Source organism: Hyperoodon ampullatus (genome assembly GCF_949752795.1).
Source record: "Hyperoodon ampullatus genome assembly, chromosome: 4".
NCBI classification, from domain to species: Eukaryota; Metazoa; Chordata; class Mammalia; order Artiodactyla; family Ziphiidae; genus Hyperoodon; species Hyperoodon ampullatus.
The window spans coordinates 25,195,104-25,217,517 of record NC_136917.1 but is presented as its reverse complement, the minus strand read 5'-3'; the positions used below and the strand labels follow the sequence as shown (position 1 = coordinate 25,217,517).

At 62.5% G+C, this 22,414-nt stretch overlaps 2 protein-coding genes across 3 annotated transcripts; one reads left to right on the top strand and one right to left on the bottom strand.

Annotated features, from left to right (window-relative positions):
* Nucleotides 1-4,746: 4,746 nt before the first annotated feature.
* Nucleotides 4,747-12,962, top strand: TMEM259 (transmembrane protein 259). Of its 2 annotated transcripts, XM_079702883.1 has the most exons (11): nt 4,747-5,081; nt 9,157-9,432; nt 10,028-10,127; nt 10,240-10,350; nt 10,637-10,759; nt 10,839-10,939; nt 11,020-11,077; nt 11,168-11,251; nt 11,342-11,474; nt 11,547-11,646; nt 11,761-12,962. In XM_079702883.1, exons 1-11 carry the CDS (start codon nt 4,857-4,859, stop codon nt 12,304-12,306), a joined length of 1,857 nt encoding a protein of 618 aa, XP_079559009.1. In that variant the 5' UTR covers nt 4,747-4,856; the 3' UTR covers nt 12,307-12,962. The 2 variants fall into 2 exon arrangements, with proteins under 2 accessions (XP_079559009.1, XP_079559008.1); XM_079702882.1 differs by having other exon boundaries at nt 11,020-11,251.
* Nucleotides 12,963-13,053: 91 nt separating this feature from the next.
* Nucleotides 13,054-22,414, bottom strand: GRIN3B (glutamate ionotropic receptor NMDA type subunit 3B). Its single transcript, XM_079702881.1, has 9 exons — nt 21,983-22,414; nt 19,726-20,318; nt 17,918-18,950; nt 14,774-14,919; nt 14,554-14,669; nt 14,300-14,451; nt 13,804-13,968; nt 13,636-13,700; nt 13,054-13,465 (listed from the first exon to the last, which is right to left on the bottom strand). Exons 1-9 carry the CDS (start codon nt 22,406-22,408, stop codon nt 13,063-13,065), a joined length of 3,099 nt encoding a protein of 1,032 aa, XP_079559007.1. The 5' UTR covers nt 22,409-22,414; the 3' UTR covers nt 13,054-13,062.

Sequence of the window (22,414 nt, the reverse complement as noted above, 5' to 3'; positions counted from 1 at the left end):
CAGTGATTCTCTAGGGACACCATCCAGAGCTGGGGGCCTCTGGACAGGGAAGTTGCACATGACACCCACTGATACCCACCGACGCAGGCATACTCTAGTGCAATGGCCATGTCTGGGGCGCCGGGTGGCTGTGGGGCCTCTGCAGGGCTGGACAGGAGCTAAACCACAGAAGACTGAGCCTGGACGATTCCAAACTTTAGAACCACCTGCCTGCCTTCCCTCTGGTGAACTGGACAAGCCCCCCAACGCCGCCAGGCCTCAGTCTCCCGCCTGAGAAATGGGCTTACCTCCCAGGCATTGACATTCACCAGGTGCCCAGAAAAATGCCTGGAACATTGTAGGCATCACATAAGTGCTGGGTGACGCGAATCTCGGCATTTAGACCAGTGCTGACCAATGGTACCGAGATGGCACCAAGAATGCCCTCCTGGGCCCCGTCCCGCTGGCTGCGCGGCTCCTGAGTCCTGGAGGTGTGGCTGGTAAGGCCAAGGAAGGGAAGCCTTCACTTTCCTTGATTTTAATTGATTCCAATTTTAAAGTGCAAACCAACACCGGATCCAGTTTTTGGAAAATGTCTGAGTATATGTGAAACCACTTGGGTGTGCATGCGTTTTCCTTTTCAGCGTCAGTTTTACACAGTTGGGCTACATATGAGTGTCTCCGAGGAAACGTCAGTGTCGGGAAACAGGCCAGATTTCAGACTCAGGGCAGAACCAGGTGTGAAATACCTCGTACATCATTTTTCATATCAATTACCTGTTGAAATGATCATATTTCCCAGATATCAAGTGAAGTGAAACATATGACCAAAACTATTCTCTTTTAGTTCTTTAACATGAGCCAACATTTAAAATTCTGTGTATGGTTTGTCTTATTTTTCTACTGCCCAACGCTGTTCTGGACCGTGGGCCAAATTCAGATGCTATTTTTTTTTTTTCCAGTATAGCCCCTGAGCTAAGAATGGTTTTTACATTTTTAAGAGGTTTTAAAGAATCAAAAGAAGAATACTATTCCATGGCACGTGGAAATCATATAATATCCAAATTTCCATGTTTGGACAGAGTTTTATTGGTGCCCCGCTGTTTGTGTACAGACTGCTTGTGACTGACTAGTCTCTGGGCTGCAAAGCTGAAAATATTAACTTTTTGGTCTTTTACAGAAGAAAGCTTAAAAAAGAAAAAAAAAAAAAAAAAGAAAAAAAAAAGAAAAAAGCTTATTGACCCATGGTCTAGATTCTCAGCCTCCTGGAACTCAAGAAATTCAGATCAGACATCCCAGATTTTGAAACCCTGGGGTTCAAAAAGCTTGGAATATTATAATTTGAGAAACTCCCCCAGGACCTAAAACTTACAGAATTATGTGGTTCTGTATAATCCTATGACCTCAGCGGCCCCCACCTGGGCCTGGGTTCCAATCCCCAGTCAGCTGAGGTAAGGGCATGTTGAGTCAATACATGTCAAAATCTTAGGAATTTTGGCTCAGCCTCAGAACGTGGCAGGGAGGTCTGGGGCCTCTGCAGCTGTCTTCCACCCTTGACCAGCCCCCCTCCCCCCCCCCGCCCCCGCACTCACCTCTTTGTCCTGGACTGATCCCCGGAGACTGCGGTGGGGGTAGGGGAGGTGTGGAATAATGCAGGCTCACTGGGGGGCGGATCCAGGTATTCTGGGGCAGGACCTCCGTGATGCCAGAGGGAAACCCCAGGAAACCCCAGAGCCTCAGCCTCCGGTGCTGGGCTATGGGGCTGGGGCCTGGCGGTCTGGGTGGCTGGGCACAGGGGCTGCAGGTGTGGTGAGGGCCTTGGGCCCCTTCCCTGCAGTGTCAGGGCTCTGAGTGAGACCCTGAAGGGTCCTATGGCCCCAACGATGCAGCGACAACAAAATAACAGTAACAACAGGGACTTCCCTGGTGGTCCAGTGGGTAAGACTTCGTGCAATGCAGGGGGCCCGGGTTCCATCCCTGGTCGGGGAACTGGAGCCCGCATGCATGCCGCAACTAAGAGTTCGCACGCCTCAACTAAAGATTCCGCATGCCACAAGTAAGAGCCGGTGCAGCCAAAATAAAAAAAAAAGTAACAATAAAATCTCAAGCCTGTTAGGTCAGGAACCTCCCTTGCTCCCAATCCTCCATGGCTGCCCACTGCCCCCTCAACAAAGGTGTCCTCCAGGCCCCACGCTCTCCCTTGCTCACTCTGCTCCAGACAGGGGGGCTTCTCCTTGCTCTGCCTCTAATGATCGGCGGCAGGCCTGCCTCAGGGCCTTTGCCCTGGCTGCGCCCTCTGCCTGACATTCTTTCCACCTGGCCTGTTCACTGTCCACCTTCCAGCACCTTCTCAGTGAGCCCCAGCCCAGGCTCTAGGTCCCAATGCCACCCACACATCCCAGACAGGTACCACATGATGACCACAGCATCCTCCGAAATCCAGCCCATCTTCTAAATTCCCAACTGTCCCCAGAAGGGCGGGCCTGGGGTCTGGTCCTTCCCTGCGTCTTTGGCTTAGATTTGGAACTCTCTCCGCCCCCACTCCCCGCTGTACTCCTTTTCTGTGACCATGACTTTCACTTGCTCTCCAGGGCTGCATGTTTCCCTAGGTGGGAGTGAGCGCTAGATGGCGCTGCCCAACACAGCAGCTGCTCGCTACACGGGCCTATTTCAACACAAATTACACCAATAAAAGAAAAGTTTACGGGTTTCCCTGGTGGCGCAGTGGTTAAGAATCCGCCCACCAATGTAAAAGACCCATGCTGCGGAGCAACTAAGCCCGTGTGCCACAACTAGTGAACCTGCGTGCCACAACTACTGAAGCCTGCACACCTAGAGCCTATGCTCCGCAACAAGAGAAGCCAGGGCAATGAGAAGCCCACACAAGGGAGAGTAGCACCCCTTCTCCACAACTAGAGAAAGCCTGCGCACAGCAACAAAGACCCAACGCAGCCAAAAATGAATAAATTAATTAAAAAAAAAAGAATTTGCATCGATTGAATGCCTACTGTATGCCACGCCCTGTGCGGAGCACTCCCTATGAAACAGGAAGAGAATGATTTTAGCCTCATGGTTGTGGTAGACCCGTCCACCTCCAGGGAGTGGGGCTCCCAGGATTATGAAAGCCGGCAGGTAGGTCTGGAAGGTTCTCTCAGGCTCCAGGTCATAGCTGAAAAGTCTCCTCTCTCCCTGACCACCCAGTGCAATTCAGAATAGGAACCCCCCCCCAGGAACCCCCCCACCCCAATGCCCTGGTCTTTCTCAGAGGCCCTGACTGTGCCCTTCAGTGGGATGGTCACCATCGGGAACCAGACATCCACTTGGCGGTCTGCCTGTCTCCTGTTGGTCCCTGAGCTCTGTGAGGGCAGGAACCGGGACTGCAGTGGCCGCTGCTGTGTCCCCAACACCCAGTGCAGGCCCTGGGGCACTGTAAGCCATTTCCCCCGAACGTGTCCTCCCCCAGGGTCAGGCATCCTCTCCCAGGCCCCTCGTCTCCGGCTCCTCCTGCCCTTCCACACTTCCTGCCACAGCCCACCCCGCCTTGCTTTGGAGCAGCAGGTGGAAGCACCTGGCATACAGTAGGTACTCAATGAATGTTAGGTCCTATTACTACCATGGCTGCTAGGAGGCGCCGAGACGTTTCAAAGATGAGAGAGTGACCGTGTATGTGGTCCAGACGTGGGCCCCCAGGCCTGGGACACCGCGGGCAGGCACCCGGTGGCAGCCAAGAGGAAGGCATGGACAGGTACGGACCTTTCGTGACCCCGCTTTAGCTGGAGGAGGCCTGTCCACTCCGTCATCCCCGAATGGCCGGGACAGGGGTCTGGCGGCCAGGGAGCAGGAGAGAGATGGGGGGGGAGTGACCCACCTGAGCGGCCCGGTTCTCAGGAGGAAGAGCTAAAGTCGCTAGGGCAGGGCTCCCCAACTCCTGGGCCGCGGACCGGTAGCAGTCCGCGGCCTGTTAGGAACCGGGCCGCACAGCAAGAGGTGAGCAGCGGGCCAACGAGCGAAGCTTCATCTGTCAGCCCCCATCGCTCGCATTACCGCCTGAACAAACCTTCCCCCTCTCCGTGGAAAAATTGTTTTCCACGAAACCGGTCCCTGGTGCCGGAAAGGTCGGGGAATCGCAGCTGGTAGGTGGAAAAGCAAAGGAAACCAGCTTGTTTAACCTGTTCTGCGTGCAACCAGGCGCTCTGTAAACACCCCAGCCGACCCCAAGGGCGGAGAGAAAAGGAAGTTTTCCTAGTCTTTACCTCCGGCGGGGGAGTAGGAGACACTGCGACGCCAGGGTACACGACACGGTTTGCCTGGGCCGAGAAAGAAAGGGGTCAGCTGTAGAAGCTCCCACAAAATGTAAGGCTCAAAGAAGTTTTCTAGCGAGGTTATTTAAAGGCCGGAAAGTCAATCACTTTTCAGCTAGAACATCCTAACGTAATCTTATCTTCGGCATAATTTTCCAGAGCGCCAAGTAAAAAACATCTCCAGCAGTCGTATTTCCTTTCAGTTTATTTTATCACCTCTAAATTCCTCAGAGATTGACTAATTTTACCGCCCGCCTTGCAGCCGCAGAGGCTTGTGGGGGCGATAGGCAAAACACCGGACCAGACGCAGCCCCGCCCCTCGGCGCTCCCTGCCCGGGAGCCAGGCCACAGGGCGGGGCCGCCGCGGGCCGCCCGACCGCATCCCAGCGTTCCCCGCGGGTGCAGGGAGGCCGCTCTTGCCGGCGCGGCTACTCGCTGGCGTCAGCTGGGGCGCGGAGGCGGAAGATGGCGGCGGCGCCCGGGCGGCTGTGAGGAGCGAGGCGGTGGCGAGGACGGCTGATGGCGGCGGGGAGGCGCCCTCGGGGACCCGCGGGCCGTTAAGGCGCGACGCTGGGCATGTCGGAGCTCGCGGCGCCCGGGGCCCCGGGGCCCGGGCCCAACGGCGGCGGCGGCGGCCCAGCCCCCCCGCGTGGGCCTCGCACCCCCAACCTCAACCCCAATCCTCTCATCAACGTGCGCGACCGGCTCTTCCATGCGCTCTTCTTCAAGATGGCTGTCACCTACTCGCGCCTCTTCCCGCCCGCCTTCCGTCGTCTCTTCGAGTTCTTCGTGTTGCTCAAGGTGACCGGGGCCCCGAACCTTCACCCCGGCGGCCGGACCCTTTCCCCTAGGTCTGCGACTTCTGACTCCGCCCGGGGCAGCGCGCCCCTCCCACCCGGTGGCGTAGGCCCGGCCCTACCTGTTGGGACCCTTTCTTTAGGCCTGCCGCCCCCGCCTTCCTGCCCAGAAACTTCCACCCGGGAAGACCCGAGTCTCCCCCGGTTAGTGACCCCTGATCCAGACTCCAGAAACTCACTCCCAGCCCCCTCCAGGCCGCACCCTACCCCTCGCCCTTCCCAGCGTCCCCCACCTCCGGAGGCCGGAGCCCAGCCCCGTGACCCCCGGCCCTGCCGCCTGGGATCCTCAGCCCGAGATGACCGCCTCCCCACTCTCCGAGCTTGGCCTGGCCCCGAACCCCAAACTCGAAGGATTCCGGGCCTCACCGCCACTGCCCCCTCCCAGAACACACCCCCGGACCGCCCACCTGCACTTCTTCCCTCTCCCCCTTTTTCTTGGGGCTCTTCTCCTCGGGCCCTTCTGCTTGCCCCCACTCGGATTCTTCCCGCTCTGAACCTTTGGGGGGAAGGTGACCTAGCTGAGGTCACGCCGTGGGGCTTAGTGGCAAAGTCCAGCCAGTGGTGCTGCTGGTGGCTCTGTGAGGGGCCTCCCGTGGACCCGCCCCCTGTCCTCGCTCGGGTGGCAGAGCTCTCAGCTGTTCAGCGGTGCCGGGAGGGCCGGCACAGATCCCTCTAAGGAGGGGTCTCACTCAGAGGGAGCTCGCTGGGTGCCGAGCCCGGCTGCCTGGCGGGTCTGAGGAAGTGGAGAAATGGCTGTTATGTTTCGTGTCCCGTCCCGGAGTGTCCCCCGGGGCGGGGGCCGGGGCCAGGGGTGCTGATGTCCGAGGAAGCTCGGATTCCTCGTCTGCAGGAAGGGGGCTGGAGCTGGCGGGCAAGGCGCGTCGGGAGCCGGCAGCTCTTTGGTGTTGGGTGGCAGGGGTGCGAGCCGTTCCGCAGACCTGGGTGCGGGTCCCAGCCCGAAACCCCCGGTCCCGGAGTGGCAGGCGTCCCCTGCGGGGGCGTGGGGGGGTGGGACTCCTGAGGATTCCTGAGTCGGCCTTCCTTCACCCCAATCCTGGAACCCATGGGCGGCTTGGGGCGTAGGCAGAAGGCCATATGAGGCCGTGATTGGCTTGGGGAACAAAGCACTGTTCCTCCCGACACGCTCAGAAGGAGCCCGTGTCACTGGAGGGGGTGCCCTGTGTGAGGTGGGGCCCCCGTGGAGCTGAGCTTCCCCTGAGAGCCCGGCCTGAGGCCTTGGCTTTGTCCCGCCAATTCCTGCCCGAGGAGCAGGCCAGGGGTTGGGCTGGCCAGGCAGATGGGCTGCACATCCGGGCCACGTCCTTGGTGCGCGGGGCCGGGTGATTGGGCTGCCCTCGGCCCCCTGCACCTCCTCTCTTCTCGGGGCTGCAGCCAGGAGGCCCTTCATTCCCCAAGAGCCTGCCTGACCCCTGGCGCCTTTGGTTTCCCTCATGTGCAAAGGGAGGGCTAGGCTGGCTCATCTCTGAGGCTGCTTCAAGCTCCAGAAAGCTCTGCTCCTTTGCCTCTCGGCTGCCCAGCTTCTGGGCTCTTGCTACAGAGATCAAGTTCCCCTCCCAGCCCCGCTCCTCAGCCTCTTTCTGTGGCACCTGTTCCTCTGCTCACTGCTGGTGGGAGCCGCCCTTGCCATCCTCTTTGCCGCCTCGTGCCAGTCTCTGGGCCCAGCGATGAGTGGGGTGACCAGGAGGAAGGGGGAGAGGTGGCAGCCCGCAGGGCAGGGTCTGTGTCACATCAGGCAGCCTCAGGCTGCGAGGAAGGAGGTGGGTAGCAGAAACAGCGCATGCAGAGGCCCTGGAGCTGGCGGGACGGCGCAGCCCTGTGGCTGGTGAGTTGGAGCATGGGGGTCACAGGGTGCCACAGGCTGGGGGGCTGGAGCACCCAGGGCCTGTGAGGTGGCCAGGCCAGCTGGCAGGCAGAGGGCAGGAAAGGCCCTGGACAAGACTCCTGAAATCCTGAGAGCGAGGTGGGTGGGGCTGCTGAGTGCACCCTGCCTTCCCCGCGTGGGTAGGGCTGCCCTGTGTGTCTGATGATGGGTTGTAGGGGGAGGGAAGCCTGGTTGGGAAGCAAGTCCAGATCTGGGGCAAGCCTTGTCAAGGGGGTGAGAGAGTCCTGGCCCACCTCCGGGGACCCACGCACTCAGTCAAGGGCAATGGACCCCACCTGGGGTTTCGGGTCATGGATAAGGACAGTGATGGGGCAGACCCCGCTGAGGGGTGCTGGATAGGGCGTCAGGGTGACAGTGGGGGCATGGGGGCCACTCAGCGAGGTCATGGTGCCACCAGTCCCCAGTCAGTTCAAGTGCCCCTGCTCTCGGGGCCCAGCTGGCCCTGCCTGGTGTGTGTTCCAGGTTGAACTCCTGGCTCCACCCCTCCTAGCCGCGTGGCCTCTGTGCCTTGGTTTCCTCATCTGTAAACTGGGGGTGATGGCAGGCACGTGTGTCTTCGAGGGAAGTGCTCGGGCAGCCCCTGGCATCGGGCCACCCTGTGTGTCAGCACTTTTTGTGGTGTCTCGGCACGTTGTACAGCGTTGTCCTTATGGCCCAGAGCAGACAGTGTCCCAGACACGGCTCCTGCTGAGCATCTGGGCCCAGAGAGCACGACTGAGGCTGTGGGTCAGCTCTCTGACCTCACCCTGCTGTGCTGTGGGTCCCACACTGTCGACTCCCGTCACCAGCTCCCAGGTCCCCAGACACAACGTTGGGGAGAGGTTTTGGGGGTCCCGAGTGACGCTTGGCCTGTGGCCATGTCTCAGGGCCCTGGTGCAGGCTGGCCTGTGGGAGGCTCTGCAGACGTGGGGGCCTCAGCTGGCCTTCCCCACTGCCTCCTTGGCCCCTCTTCCCCAGGCAGGGTCCCAGCTCTGTTCTCAGCTCAGCATCTGTCTGCCATGACCTGAACCCCAGGGGCTTGGGATGTGCAGTCTGTCTCTGCTTAAATCAGCAGCGCTCTGATTCCCGCCCTGTCAGGACAGGAGCGGGTGCGCTGCTGACCCAGCCCGTGCCCAGTCTGCAGGGCAGGCTCCAGAGAGGAAGCCGGGCGGTCCACGGCCAGTGCTGGCACCACCCTATGGTGCTCATGGCAGGGTGTGGAGAGGACGAGGTGCTGGTGGCTCTGCCGGTGGCCGTGTGGCCACAGGCAGTTCACCACACCCCTGAGCATCATCGTTGACAGAGGACAAGGAGTGGCTTCGTACTCTGGTCCCCCACGATCGTTTGTGCCACACAGGGAACTCACCCCGGGAGCGATGCCCTTGACACGGCGTCCAGGCTGGAAGGGTGACACTTGGCCAGCCGGGACCCCATGAGAAACAGCGGTCAGACGGGGCCTCCTGGAGTGGGGGGTTGGGGTGACGTCGAGCAGGGCCTCTCCTCGCCACTGTGGACATCGGGGCTGGGACGTTCTCTGTTGGGGGCCGTCCTGGGCACTGTGGAGTGTGGAGCAGCCTCCCCGGCCCTGCCCACTCGATGCCGGGAGCCCCCCAGTCGCGATAATCACAGACGTCCCAAGATGTGGCCCTGTGTCAGGATCCCCCCAGTGAGCAGTTAGGGCTGTCCTGTCTTACTCTGGGGAAACTGAACCTCAGAGGACAGAGTGAGCCCTGCCATGGGGCTCTTGGCATGGCCAAGAGGGTCGGCTGTGTTCAGTGGCTCAGGCTGGCCCAGGAGAGGTGCAGAAGGCACCCGGCCGGCGAGGGAGGCCGTTTTTAGCCGGTGAGGTCAGGAGTTTTCTCCTGGGGCAGCTGGGTGATGGCACCACGTGCTCTGCTTGGGCCCCTGTTGGTGGGCCTGAGCCCAGCCTGGGTGGGGGTCCTGCAGGCGCCCGGAGGGCCTCTTCCTGGCTCACGCGGGCAGTCACAGGACCCAGGCTGCCCGGAGGGGCTGGCGAGCCTTCCCTGCCCCGGGGAGCTCAGCCACACTGTGTGCAGCCTGATATGCCGGGTGGGGTCCTCCAGGCCGGGCTGTGGGGTCTCAGGCAGCGTCTGTGCTGACTGCCCCCCGCCCCCAGGCCCTGTTCGTGCTCTTCGTGCTGGCCTACATCCACATCGTCTTCTCCCGCTCGCCCATCAACTGCCTGGAGCACGTGCGTGACCAGTGGCCGAGAGAGGGCATCCTGCGTGTGGAGGTGCAGCACAACTCGAGTCGCGCGCCCGTCTTCCTGCAGTTCTGCAGTGGCGGCGGCAGCTTCCCTGGGCTGGCTGTGGAGCCGGGAGGCCTGGAGCTGGAGGATGAGGACGAGGAGGAGGAGCTGACCATGGACATGTTTGGGAACAGTTCCGTCAAGGTGAGCTGGCTGGGCACGCCATGTAAACGCACAGAGGCCCTGGTGATGCGGTCTGTGAGAAAAGGCTGCTGGAAGCGTTCCTGACCTCCAGGGCCACAGACCTCCCTGTCTGCTGCTGCTCCCGCTCCCAGGGCTTTGCGGCCGACTGGGACCCCTGGCTGCTTCCCAGCTGTCACTTGAAAGGGATTGGCCCAGTTCTGGGGGTGCCAAGGGCAGATACAGCTGGGAAGAAGGCTCTGGGCTGAGAGCTCTAAGGGGGCCCTGGGCATCCTGGTGATGCAGCGTCCCATCAGCAGAGGCATGCCAGTGGACACGGGCCCACAGCCTGCAGGGAGGGCCGTGCTTGGGCAGCCAGTGGCCAGGATCCTGTGGGCCAGGGATCCGTGTGGGTAGGGTATTGGTGCAGACCTCAGCAGGGGACCGCATCCCTCCCAGACCCTCACCTGGAGGCAGGCTCTCAGGGAGCTCAGTGTTGGGGGTCGGGGCTTTGATGGGACAGGGGCGCATCTGCTTCCAGTCAGTCGGTGAGGGAGAGGCCTCCAGGCCCGGCCCTTTGGCACCATGGGCCTGCTGACCCCGCCCTCCCTCTCTGCAGTTTGAGCTGGACATCGAGCCCAAGGTGTTCAAACCACCAGGTGGCCCCGAGGCCCTAAACGACAGCCAGGAGTTCCCCTTCCCTGAGACACCCACAAAAGGTACTCATCGCTCACTGGGGCTAAAGGCCAGTGCCCCCGCTGGGCTGCGGTCACCCTGCCCCTCCCAGAGGAGAAAGGCTCCGCAGGCTGACCAGGCCTGTCCCACCCACAGCGTGGCCGCAGGACGAGTACATCGTGGAGTACTCGCTGGAGTACGGCTTCTTGAGGTTGTCGCAGGCCACGAGGCAGCGGCTCAGCATCCCAGTCATGGTGGTCACCCTGGGTGAGTGTCACGTGCAGAGTGAGGCTCTGGGGGAGGGGTGACCCAGAAGCACTTGCTTCCGGGGCCTGGGGGGCTGCCACTGCTCTCCAGCTGAGGGAAGCTTCCCGAGGCTTCATTCCTTGACCGTTCCTCTGGGGCTGTCACGCACATCACTGCTCGGGTCGGAGGCGGGCGGGGGCTCCTCCACTCCCAGAAGTGGAGATCTGGCCTTCCCCGGGCCTCCAGCAGGACTGGGGCTGGTGGGGGCCTGGCCAGCTGCACACCCCTGTCACGGTCCTGCCCACAGACCCCACGCGGGACCAGTGCTTCGGGGACCGCTTCAGCCGCCTGCTGCTGGCTGAGTTCCTGGGCTACGATGACATCCTCATGTCCAGTGTGAAAGGCCTGGCGGAAAACGAGGAAAACAAGGGTGCGGGGCCCAGCCGGGTGAGTGGGGCTGGGGTGGGGCCGGGGTGGTTTGGGGCGCAGGCTCACTGCCTCCCGCGCAGGCTTCCTGCGGAACGTGGTGTCCGGGGAGCACTACCGCTTCGTGAGCATGTGGATGGCCCGCACGTCCTACCTGGCCGCCTTCGTCATCATGGTCATCTTCGTGAGTGCCGTGGGTGGGGCGGGGGCCGGAGGGTGTGGGGCGAGGCGGTGGCCCCAGGCCTCACACTGCACTCCTTGCAGACCCTGAGCGTGTCCATGCTGCTGCGCTACTCCCACCACCAGATCTTCGTTTTCATTGGTGAGTTTCCCTGCTGGCCACCTCCCCCGTCCCCCACCCCCCCACCGGGCGCCTCACCCGGTCTGCCCGCCCGCCACCCTCTGCCCGCAGTGGACCTGCTGCAGATGCTGGAGATGAACATGGCCATCGCCTTCCCTGCAGCGCCCCTGCTGACCGTCATCCTGGCCCTCGTGGGTGAGGACCCTGTACCCCCACACCCTGCCCCCTGCCCTGGCCCGTCACCTGCCCGTCCCCCCCAACCAGCAGTCTCCCATCTCCCCACAGGAATGGAGGCCATCATGTCTGAGTTCTTCAACGACACCACTACGGCCTTCTACATCATCCTCATCGTGTGGCTGGCCGACCAGTATGATGCCATCTGCTGCCACACCAACACCAGCAAGCGGCACTGGCTTCGGTGGGCACCGGGGTCCGTGTGGTCCAGGGTGGGGGCAGCCGGGTGGGCAGCGCCTCACTATCCCCCTCGCAGGTTCTTCTACCTGTACCACTTCGCCTTCTACGCCTACCACTACCGCTTCAACGGGCAGTACAGCAGCCTGGCCCTCGTCACTTCCTGGCTCTTCATCCAGGTGAGGCGGGCTGCCCTTGGTACTGGTGACCCCGGGGTCCATCCAGCCTGTCGGGGGTTCTGCGGAGGCTGCGTTCTGGCTTGGGCCTCGCCTGACCCGGTGCCTGCCCCCCAGCATTCCATGATCTACTTCTTCCACCACTACGAGCTGCCCGCCATTCTGCAGCAGATCCGCGTCCAGGAGATGCTGCTGCAGACGCCCCCTCTGGGCCCTGGCAGCCCCACGGCCCTGCCGGACGACCTGAACAACAACGGAGGCACCCCGGCTGCCACGCCTGACTCTACCAGCCAGCCCCCTGCCCTGGGCCCTGGCTTGCAGGGTGGTGGCGGAGGCCCTGGGCCCATGGCTGAGGCACCCAGCTCCCTGGTAGCCGCGGCAGCCTCGGTAGCTGCAGCAGCCAGTGGTGACCTGGGCTGGATGGCAGAGACGGCTGCCATCATCACAGACGCCTCCTTCTTGTCTGGCCTGAGCGCCTCTCTCCTGGACCGGCGGCCAGCCAGCCCCCTGAGCCCCAGCGGGGCGCTCCCTCGGGCCCCCCAGGACAGTGCCCCCACAAGCGACTCCCCAGGGTCTGACACAGCCCCTCAGACTGCTGGGGTGAGTGGGCCCAGCCTTGCGTCCATGGCTCCAGTGGATGCGCCCTCGGAGGTCGGCTCCTGAGCCCTGGGCAGCTGACCGCCTGTCCCTGGTCATCCAGGCCAGCTGGGTGTGACCTGGCTGGAGCCCTCCGGGGTCAGGGAGGCCGTCCCCAATGGCTCTGGGACTGCCCAGCGTACCTTAGGTGGTTTCGGAGTCCATCAGGTTTGCTTGGAGGTGGGCTTCTCTCCCCCAGGGCATGGGGCCTGCCTGCAGCCTGTCCCTGTCTATGGTGGGCCCCCTCAGCCAGTGAATTAAGACCGGCCAATGAGCCAGGGTGGGAGAGGGGACGGGGGCTTCATGGAAAGTTCTGCAAGGGGTTGGTGAAAGGTCCGGAGTGAGCTGTCCCGGGGCAAAACGGGCAAGCCTCTGAGCAAGGTGAAACGAGTGGGGCTGGTTCAGCTGGTGCTCCTTCGTGTGCAGTGCCTTTCCACCGCCACCCCACACGCCCAGGCTGGGGCCCCGGCAAGGTGAAGCTCAGGCCCAGGACGCGCCCAGGCACCAACATCGAAGGTGGCCACGGGGGGGTGCCAGGGTCCCGCCCTGCTCAGGGTGAAGAGATGGCCGGTGGCCCAACCCAGTTACACCGTGAGGAATGCAGAAGAGGCCTCATTCCACTCTATTTAATTGCAGTGTACAAAATGGTGTTTGTATATAGAATAAACCGTTGACAGCGTTCAGCCAGCGTTTGTATGTGCGGGGAGTGGGCGGGGTCGACCCAGTGGCCAGGCCGGGCCCCTCGGAGCCCCCGCTGCAGGTGGAGGAGAGCCTGGTCCTGCGTTAGCGGGCGGCGACGGGTGCTTCCTCGGAGGGCTGGAGCCGGCTGCACGGCCCGTCGTGGGCGCTGTCCCCGAGATGGGCGAGGAGCTGACCGCGCCGCACCAGCGCCTGGCGGAGCCTCTCGCGTGCGCCTGCGATGCGCTGCTCCAGCTGCTCCAGCTCACCGGGGCGCGGGGCGCCAGAGAACAACTCGACGGGCGGGCGGCCGTTGGAGCAGAGCCAGACGGAGCCCCCGGGCGGCCCGGCCACACCCGCATCCGCGTCCAGGTCATCCTCAACGGGAGCGGCCGGCTCCAGCAGGAAGTGCGTGCGACGCTCCCTCAACGAGGCCCGGCGCACCCGTGTCCAGCCCCCTGGGCCCGCGGGGGCGTCCAGAGTGTCCTGCTGCGGCTGCTCGGGACCCCTGGGGATGGATGGGGCTGGGCAGCCGCGTCCTATCCACAGTCCCACTCTGCCCTTTAGGGTTAGGGTCCCTGAGGAGGCCGTGGGTGGCAGGAGGTGTGGATCCATTGGTCGGCTGGAGGGCGGGGATGGGAGTTGCTGGGGTGGAGAGCGGCCCCCAGGGCCCCTTACCTCGGCTCCGGCTCCGGCTCCTCCTGCCCGTCGGGCGGCTCCGTGTTGAGGGCGCGATGGATTCTCTAGGAGCCAAGACAGAAGTCGCATTGGGGTCGGGTCAGCAGCAGGCCGTCCTGCATGAGGACGGCGCCCCTCTCCCTCCACCCCCCAGCCCCCACTCCTCACCTGGCTCGTGTGCAGCCAGTACTGCAGCTTGTTGCCCCTTTGCATGCGCGGCAGCGCCAGGCGGTAGAAGACGTGCTCGCCCAGCGAGCTGAGCAGAGCACTGCCCAGGCCCAGGCAGAGCAGCACGAAGAGTCCCGAGAAGTGGTAGATGCCCATCTGGAGGGTCTGCGGGCAGGACGCAGGCACAAAACCCCTCCTGGTCATGGCAGACCCTTGGGGAGCCCTGGCCTTGGACGGGGGTGGGGGCAGAAGTTGGGCCAGAGAGAAGGGCCTGGGGCTGTGGAGCCGGATTGGAAGGCTAGGGCTCCATTTTCAGACGTGAGGTGTCATGGAAGAAAGGCCACTGGAACTGGGGTTTTGGAGGATGAATAGGGTGCAGAAAAGCAGGCAAACACACAGTCTTGGGAACGAGCAGGGGTTGGTCACCTTGGTGAAGGACCACACAGGCTCAGAGCCCCCCACGCCTACCCCTCCCTGCGTCCCGGGCCTGCCCTACCTCTGTAACGGCGAAGACCCGCTTGCCACAAGGCACCATCTTGTACCACTTGTCGTGCAGCAGGTCGATGAAGCCGGAGGACTTGTAGCGGCTGATGAACTCGGACAGGTTGGAGGTGAGCGGCGAATTCCGGGGCAGTCGGATGCCATAGCCTGGGGGAGGCCCAGCGCTGGGTTGGGACCGGGCTGGACGCAGACCCACAGGAGCTGTGCCCGCCTGGAGCCCGCAGATCACTGGTCCCGGGGGCCGCTCACCCTCGATGGCGAAAGGCTTGCCCACGGTCAGCAGTCTACAGTCCGCGTCGATGGACACCTCGTAGTCCAGGAGCGACTTGTCCATGATGAAGGCGTTGAGCTTGGGGGGGTCGCTTCTGCCCGGGATGGGGACGGGATGGGGACGGGGTGAGCATCCCCGCCCGCCTGGCCCCGCCCCGCGCGCCCCCCGCCCCGCCCCGCCCCGCGCGCCCCCCCTCACGTCAGCATGGCGACGCCCTGGGGCGTGGTGGGCGCACTGTGGCGCCGGACGTGTGCGTACATCTCCGGGAAGCTCTTCTTGATGTAGGCCTCGGCGCTGCTTTCCCACACGGTGCCGAAGCGGAAGCCCTGGGACGGGTGGTGCAGCTGCGGGCCAGCGCCCGGTCAGTGCCTATGGGGGGGCCTTGATCCCGGCCCGGCTCTCCCCCACCCCCGTTCCGTCTGCCAGCCCGGAGCGTCATCTCTGGGGGGCCGTCCTGGGCTCCGTGGGGTGTGGAACAGCATCCCTGGCCCCAACCCCTAGATGCCAGGAGCCCCCTACCCTAGTCTGACAACCACAGATGTGCCAGGAGCCCCCTACCCTAGTCTGACAACCACAGATGTGCCAGGACATGGCCCAGTGTCCCCTGGGGGCAGGACCGCCCAGTTGAAAATGTTCTAAAACCCGCACGTCCATCTCCAGGCCCTTAACTCCACACTTCCGCCTCCGCCGCACCCGCTGCGTCTCTCCTTAGGGTCCCCCGGGAACCCCAAGCTCACCGCGTCCAAGACCCACTCCCGAGCCACCCCACACCTTCCCACCGCAGTCGCTCTCCCTCCTCTTCCCGCCTCTGCGTCTGTCATCTCCACGTCCCATCCACCTGCAGATCCTGTGGGCGCTGCCCTCCGGACACCCTGGACCTGCCCGGTGCTCGCCCCTCCGCAGCCCCTACCCAAGGCCCCCATCCCCCATTCCTCCTGCACCAGCGCTGCCCCCTCAGCCCTGGGCTCTCCGGCCCGCCCACTGTTTGTGCAACCTCCCTAAAGCAAAGCATGGGTGGCTGCTGAGGCCACCCGACCAGGGCCTCCTTGTCGGGGCTACAGCACTTCCGAAAAGCCAGACCTGAGGCAAGCAGGGCCATCTAGAACTTTCTGGGGAAGGAAATGCTCTACACCTGTGCTGTTCTCAAGTGGCTGTTGAGTGCTTTCAATTAAATCAATTTTAAAAGTAGCCACGGGACTTCCCTGGTGGTGCATTGGTTAAGAATCCACCTGCCAATGCAGGGGACACGGGTTCTATCCCACATGCCGGGGAGCAACTAAGCCCGTGCACCACAACTAAGGAGCCCGCACGCCTAGAGCCTATGTTCTGCAACAAGAGAAGCCACCGCAATGAGAAGCCTGCATGCCGCAACTAGAGAAAGTCTGCATGCAGAAACGAAGACCCAATAGAGCCAAAAAAAAAAAAATTATTAAAAAAAATTATTTAAAAAAAGTAGCCACATGTGGAGAGTGGCTGGCCCATGGGACAGCAAGCATCTAGGTCTCATTACTGGTTTAACAGAGGACCCTGGGGTGGGGGAGCAGCAGGGGACGAGAGCAGCTAGATCCAAACACTGGGAGATGCTGCAGGAGAAAAAACAACTTCAACAAACAAATCGCTAGTGAACAAAAAGATGGAATGTCAAGAACAAAAAGATGGAATGTCTTCCCGGGACAGACCCCCACCCGGTCCTCTGCCTGCCTCTTGTCTGTAGAAAAACTTTAGTCTCCTAGGCCTTCCCCGAGTTCCAAAGAATAAATTTAATCAGAGAAGTGAGAAAATGCAGAAACAAAGGAAAACAGTCAAACAAGACAAAATAATAATAATAGTTTAGCCATTAAAGTCAAGGACTTTTAATTCCTTCTCAAGGGCTGTAGATAATATTCTGAGCCAGTGAACTTCTCTGGCAGTCCAGTGGGTAAGACTCAGTGCTTCCACTGCAGGAGGCATGGGTTCAATCCCTGGTTAGGGAACTGAGATCCTGCATGCCATGCGGCATGGCAAAAAAAAAAAAAAAAAAAATTTGAGCCAGATCCTTTGAGCTCTTTTGCAGATACTGAAACCCCCACCAGGTGGAAGAAGTTAACTGCATGCTGCCCACAAGCACATAGACCCCAGACTCATTGGAACCAGAAAGCTGATGATGTTGACTCCCAATTACTTCACCACCAACCAATCAGAACATCCAGGAGCTAATCACACACTCCACAACCCCCCTCCCTCACCCTCTCTTTAAAAACCTTTCCCCAATACTTAAATAAAAATTAAAAAACAAACAAACAAAAATAAACCTTTCCCTGAAAGCCATCCAGGAGTTCAGGTCTTAAGCACTAGCTGCGTAGACTCCTTGCTTAGCGTCTGCAATAAACACTGTGCTTTCCTTCACCAGGACCCTGTGTCAGTAGATTGGCTTTACTGCCTGCAGGTGAGTGGACCCAAGTTTGGGTTGGTAACAAGGAGGTTTCTACCTTCCTCTGGGTCTGTACATTTTGGATCCAGATTCAAACAAACCGTGAGAAAAAAAAAAAAAAAAGACAACCGAGAAAAATGGCTGCCTGATATCTAAGTTCCCAGAATACTCATGACAAAATGACAGGAGGCCTGGGATTTCCCTCATGGTAATCCAGCGGCTATGGCTGGTGCATGGATGAAACTGGTCAGGAGTTGACTTTGGAGCCGAGCAATGGGTTCATTCATCGTGGGCCTTGCTCCCTACTCCAGAATATTAAAATTTTTTCATTAAAAGAGAAAAATATGTAGGCTAGGCCATGCCCTGCTCTGCCCACAGCCCTCCAGGACTCCTGGTGAAAGTTCTGTCTAAATGGAGCTTCTGTGGAGGCCCAGGTCCTCCCAAATGTGCAGGCCCTGCATGACCTGCTTCCTCCCCATCCCTGCTCTCCCCTCCCCCCTCTCCACCTCACTCACTCCGCTCCAGCCACACACAGGCCTCCTTGCTGTTCCTCCAACCTGCCAAGCACAATCCTGTCCCAGGGCCTTTGCACAGGCTGCCTCCTCTGCTTACCATATTCCTCCCTGATATCTACATAAAAGTCCCTCACCTATCACCTCTCCCAGAGGAATTCCTGACCCCCATTTGAGAAATCATCCCTCCTCAGTGCTCCCTGTGTCCCCACCCTGTCTAATTTTCCTCCCTGGAACTTTATCACCAATTCACACACCATCTACTTTCTCTGTCTTGATTCTCACCAGCAGCCTCGCCTGTTTTGTCCCAGCTGGGTTCAACATGAGTTTGTGGGAGCAGATGGCCGCCCTCTACTGGGTGGGGACTGGGGGCGGGGGTGACCTCCAGGCTCTGACCCCTGAAACCCCACGGCTACGCACCTTAGGGTCGTGGATCCCCGACAGCTCCTCAAAAGTCTTGTCCCCGACCATGACGGCGGCCAGGTTGGCCGTGTAGCTGGACAGCACGAGCAGGCAGAAGATGGCCCACAGGTTCATGAGGAGGCGGCCCGTGGGGCACTTGGGTGTCTTACTGGACACTGTGCGTCCAAAGAGGATGGCGTAGCAGAGGTTGAGGGCGGAGGAGTAGGAGAACACGGTGCCCCGGTTGCGGCCGCGGGGCGTAAGGCCGAAGGGGCTGTGCCACTCGTAGAGGGTGAGGAAGAGCGCAGTCAGGTGCAGCGCGGTGAAGACGCCCAGCCACATGGACCAGTGCAGCGGCCACGTGAAGGCGCCGATGGGCGACGCCGTGTCCCGCGCGCGCACCATGATGCCCAGGCTGGTGGAGAAGAAGGGGCTGGTGAAGTCCACCACCTGCGAGCGGGCTGAGTTGATGCTGAAGCTGGTGACGGCCATGTGCGCCCGGCCGGCCAGCAGGTCGCCCACCAGGCCGGTCCAGCGGCCGTCGCGCAGCGCGCCGTACTTGCCGTCGCCCACGATGTACAGCTCAAAGTCGAAGGGCGCGTCCTCCGCCAGGCGCTCCAGCAGGTCGATGCAGTAGCCGTAGCAGCACCTGAGCAGCGTGTGGGGCGCCGAGCCGTCGGCCAGCGCGGCGAAGAGCGCGTCCAGGGCGGCCGAGTCGTTGGTGCCGGGGGCCAGGCACAGCTGCCCCGCCGGGCACCGACCGTCCTCGTCCGGCTCGCGGGCGAACACGAACGGGTGCTCCACCAGCGTCACCACGCGCAGCTTGGGCGGCGCCCGGGCGCCCGGCGGGGGTGGGGCCCGCCCGGCCACGCCCCCCGCCTCTGACTCCAGCCGCCCGTCCTGCCACCGGCCCAGCGTGGCCCAGGCCGGGGCGCCCAGCAGGTCCAGGCGGAGGCTCCACACGCGGAAGCGCTGGGAGATGTGCACCTGCGAGGAGCCGGTCACCCACACCGGCCCCGTGTGGCCCCGGAAGGACGTGTTGGCCAGGAACCTGGTGGGGGTGGGCGGCATCAGGGCGGCGGAGGGCTCCCTCCCCCTAGGTGAGACCTATCGCCCCGCCTCAGACACACCGGACCACGGGGGATGCTGCTGTACTCCCCACCCCAGATCCCCTTCCCAGCCGGGGTACCCACGCCCTGGGGGCTGGGGCGACGGCCCAGCCCAAAGCCCAGTTGAGAGGCTCAGGTGGGGCCTTCTTGCTGCGGGGTGCTGCCCCCGCTCCAGGGCTCCCCGGGTCAGGCAGAGCCTCACCTGTTCCTTTCCCTCCCTTCCCGCTTCTCCCAAAGCCACACACACACACACACACACACACACACACACACACACACACACACACACGCCCGCCCGCCCGCAGAATTTCCTTCTTGGGCTCTGCTTCCACCCAAGATGGACACAGCGCCTGGCATACAGCAGAGCCTCACCTGTTCCTTTCCCTCCCTTCCCGCTTCTCCCAAAGCCACACACACACACACACACACACACACCCGCAGAATTTCCTTCTTGGGCTCTGCTTCCACCCAAGATGGACACAGCGCCTGGCATACAGCAGAGCCTCACCTGTTCCTTTCCCTCCCTTCCCGCTTCTCCCAAAGCCACACACACACACACACACACACACACACACACACACACCCGCAGAATTTCCTTCTTGGGCTCTGCTTCCACCCAAGATGGACACAGCGCCTGGCATACAGCAAATGCCTGATAATGTTGCCTCTCACGCCGCACTGGCAGACGCGGCTTCCTGCAGCAGGGTCCCCGCTCACCGTGCCAAGAGGCGGCCGGAGGACTCGGGCCCGGGCAGTGGCAGGTCATTGCAGTTGACCGTGGCGGGGAGGAGGGCACGCTCCGGCTGCACGCGGGCCGCGCTGCCCAGCGCGCGGGCCACTAGTTCCACCGCGTCATGGATGGCGGCTTCCAGCGGGGGCCGAGAGACCTCGCCCAACGCCAGCAGCCCAGGCGGCAGGCCCTCGGTGGGGAGTGCCTCAGCGGGCAGCGGTGTGCCCAGCAGCCAGCGGGGCCCGGGGGGCGCGGCCTGCAGCACCTGCCGGGCGCCGGCCTCGTTGCAACCCAGGAGTACGGCCACGGGGACTGGGGCCGTTCCCCCCGCGGGCACCCCCAGTGGGGCCAGGCGGGCCCGCAGCCCTGCATCGCTCGGGTCCGGCTGGCTCAGGTCCAGCACGAGCTTCGGAGCTCGGCCCGCCCAGCTTGTCCACAGGTCCACAAGGCCGCCAGGGTCCCGCGCGCGGCAGAGCACCAGGCCAACGTCCTCCCAGCTGTGCGCCAGCAGCACGGACACCAGAACGTCCAGCAGAGTCTCCAGGGGGCTGGCCCAGTCCAGCTGCAGGTGGAAGGGGTTCTGGCAGAGGGGTGGTCACAGTTAGGGCTGGCAAACTCAGTGTCCCACCACACTCTTCCCACCCCATCTGTACATGTTCAATAAACACACGACACCTTGATAACTGGACCTTGTGCTTGCTTCTTCCCAGTCCCACACCTGCTCTAACCCCTTCTGTGGCTCCCCATCGCCATCAGCACAAAGCCCGGCCCTGGCCTGACATTCAGGGCCTGTTCTCTTGGCTCCAGTCACTCTGAGGCTTTTTGCATTCCCCAGCTGGAATACCTTTTCCCATCTATGACAGCCAACTTCTACACATCCTTCAAAACCCAGCTCCACTACCCCACCTCTATTCAGACTTACGAGGCAAGCTAGGGACTGAGGGGACCCCCTTCGTGCTCAGGGACCCAGAAAGTTCTCCTGAGTTTGCTTTGAGCATGGGAAGGACGAGAGAGCTTTGCCAGACACCTAATGTAGGCAGGGTGTTGTCCGGGTGGGGGCAGGGTGCTGAGTGAAGGGGGAAAGGCTGGGGGCTGCTGCTCAGTCTCTCGCGGGGCAGCAGGGCAAGCCAGTAGTACCCCCCCAAAGCCTGACAGGTCCAACTGCAGAGGGTGCAGTTCCTGGATCCGGCTGCAGAGGGCGCCACAGGCATGGATTTGGGTCCTGCATCTCTCCCACCGGGAGGGGGTCAAGGACAGAGGGGGTTAATGAGACCCAGGCCTCCTCTAGGGTCAGGGTCTCCCCGCCCTCAGGAGAAGGAAGGCCTGAGGGGGCTTCAAGGTGGGTTTGGAGAGAGGCAGGCCGCCTTCCAGACCTCATGTCCCAGCGTTGGGCCCCTCCTTGCTGGCCCTGGGAGGGGGTTCTTTCCCTGGGGCACAACAGGGTCCCCAGAGCTCTGCCAGTCACCCTTCTCTCCTCCTTGTCCCATTCTCTACTTATTCGGACCCAAATTCCAGCCTGGGGGTGTAATTAAGAAAAGAGAATAAACTCCAATGATGAGAACAGGGTGGAGGAGGGTGGAGGAGGATGGAGGGTTTAGGAGAGACAGGGTGGCCCTGGGGACCTGAGAAAGCCATCAAGGAGGCTGTGGGGTGTGGGTAGCCTCGGCCTCGAGGGCCTCTGGTAGGATCCTGGCAGGAGGAAAGTCTCCAGCCGCAGCCCCTGAAACTGCAGCCCCTGGAGAGCGAGCAGGGAGACCCGCTTCTCCATCCCAGCCCCGAGGCCCTGCTTGGTGGGAATCCGGAGGCGCCCTCTGACCTGACCGGGGAAGGGGGCCGCGCTCCTAGTGGGATTCCACCGCCAAAGCCCAGGGAAGTGTCCTGTGGGATCCGCCATCTGGGGTCCAGAGGTATCCCGCGGGGTTCCCGAGCCGCGGGGTTCCGTGGCTCTAGGTCCCTGCGCCCCTGGGCTCCCGCCTCCCATTCCGGGTCCCTGATCTCCGGGGACATCCGGGGTTCAGGGGTCCAGGTTCCGCGAACCCGAGGGCCGTCCCTGGGCCTCTGTCATCCGGACTCCGAGTCTCCCCGCATCCGGACTCTTGCATTTAGGGTCCAGACTCAGAGGCCCGCGCGTCCCAAGGACTCAGCTATCCGGACCCCCGGGCCCCGCGCTCCAAGAGCGTCCCAGGGTCTCTCCTATCCCGACCCCGGGTCCCCGCACGTCCTGACCCCGGCGTCCGCGCGTACCGGGGAGCCGAGGGGAGCGCGGGCCTCCCGCCGCAGCACGCTGAGCACGGGGGTCTCGGTGGCCGCCGCCAGGAAGTGCAGCTGCAGCAGCTCGGGCCGCGCCTCGGGGAAGGCTAGCACGGCCGCCACGCCCGGTGCCGCCAGCGCCTGGCATAGGCCGCGGGCCAGCGAGGCGGGGTCGCGGGAGGGGGGCGCGGCGGCCACCAGCTCCAGGCTCAGGTTGTGCGGCAGCCGCGGCGCCAGGGCGGCCCGGGCCAGGGCGGCGCGGGCGCGGGCGCGGGCGGCGGGCGCGCGGGGCAGGAGGGCGCCCAGGCGCACCGAGCCCCCCAGGCGCGCCAGGACGCCGCACGGGTGCGGGTGGCCCCCGGCGGGCCCCGGCCCCAGCGCTAGCGCCAGGGCGAGCCACAGCGCCCGCACAAACTCCATCCCAAA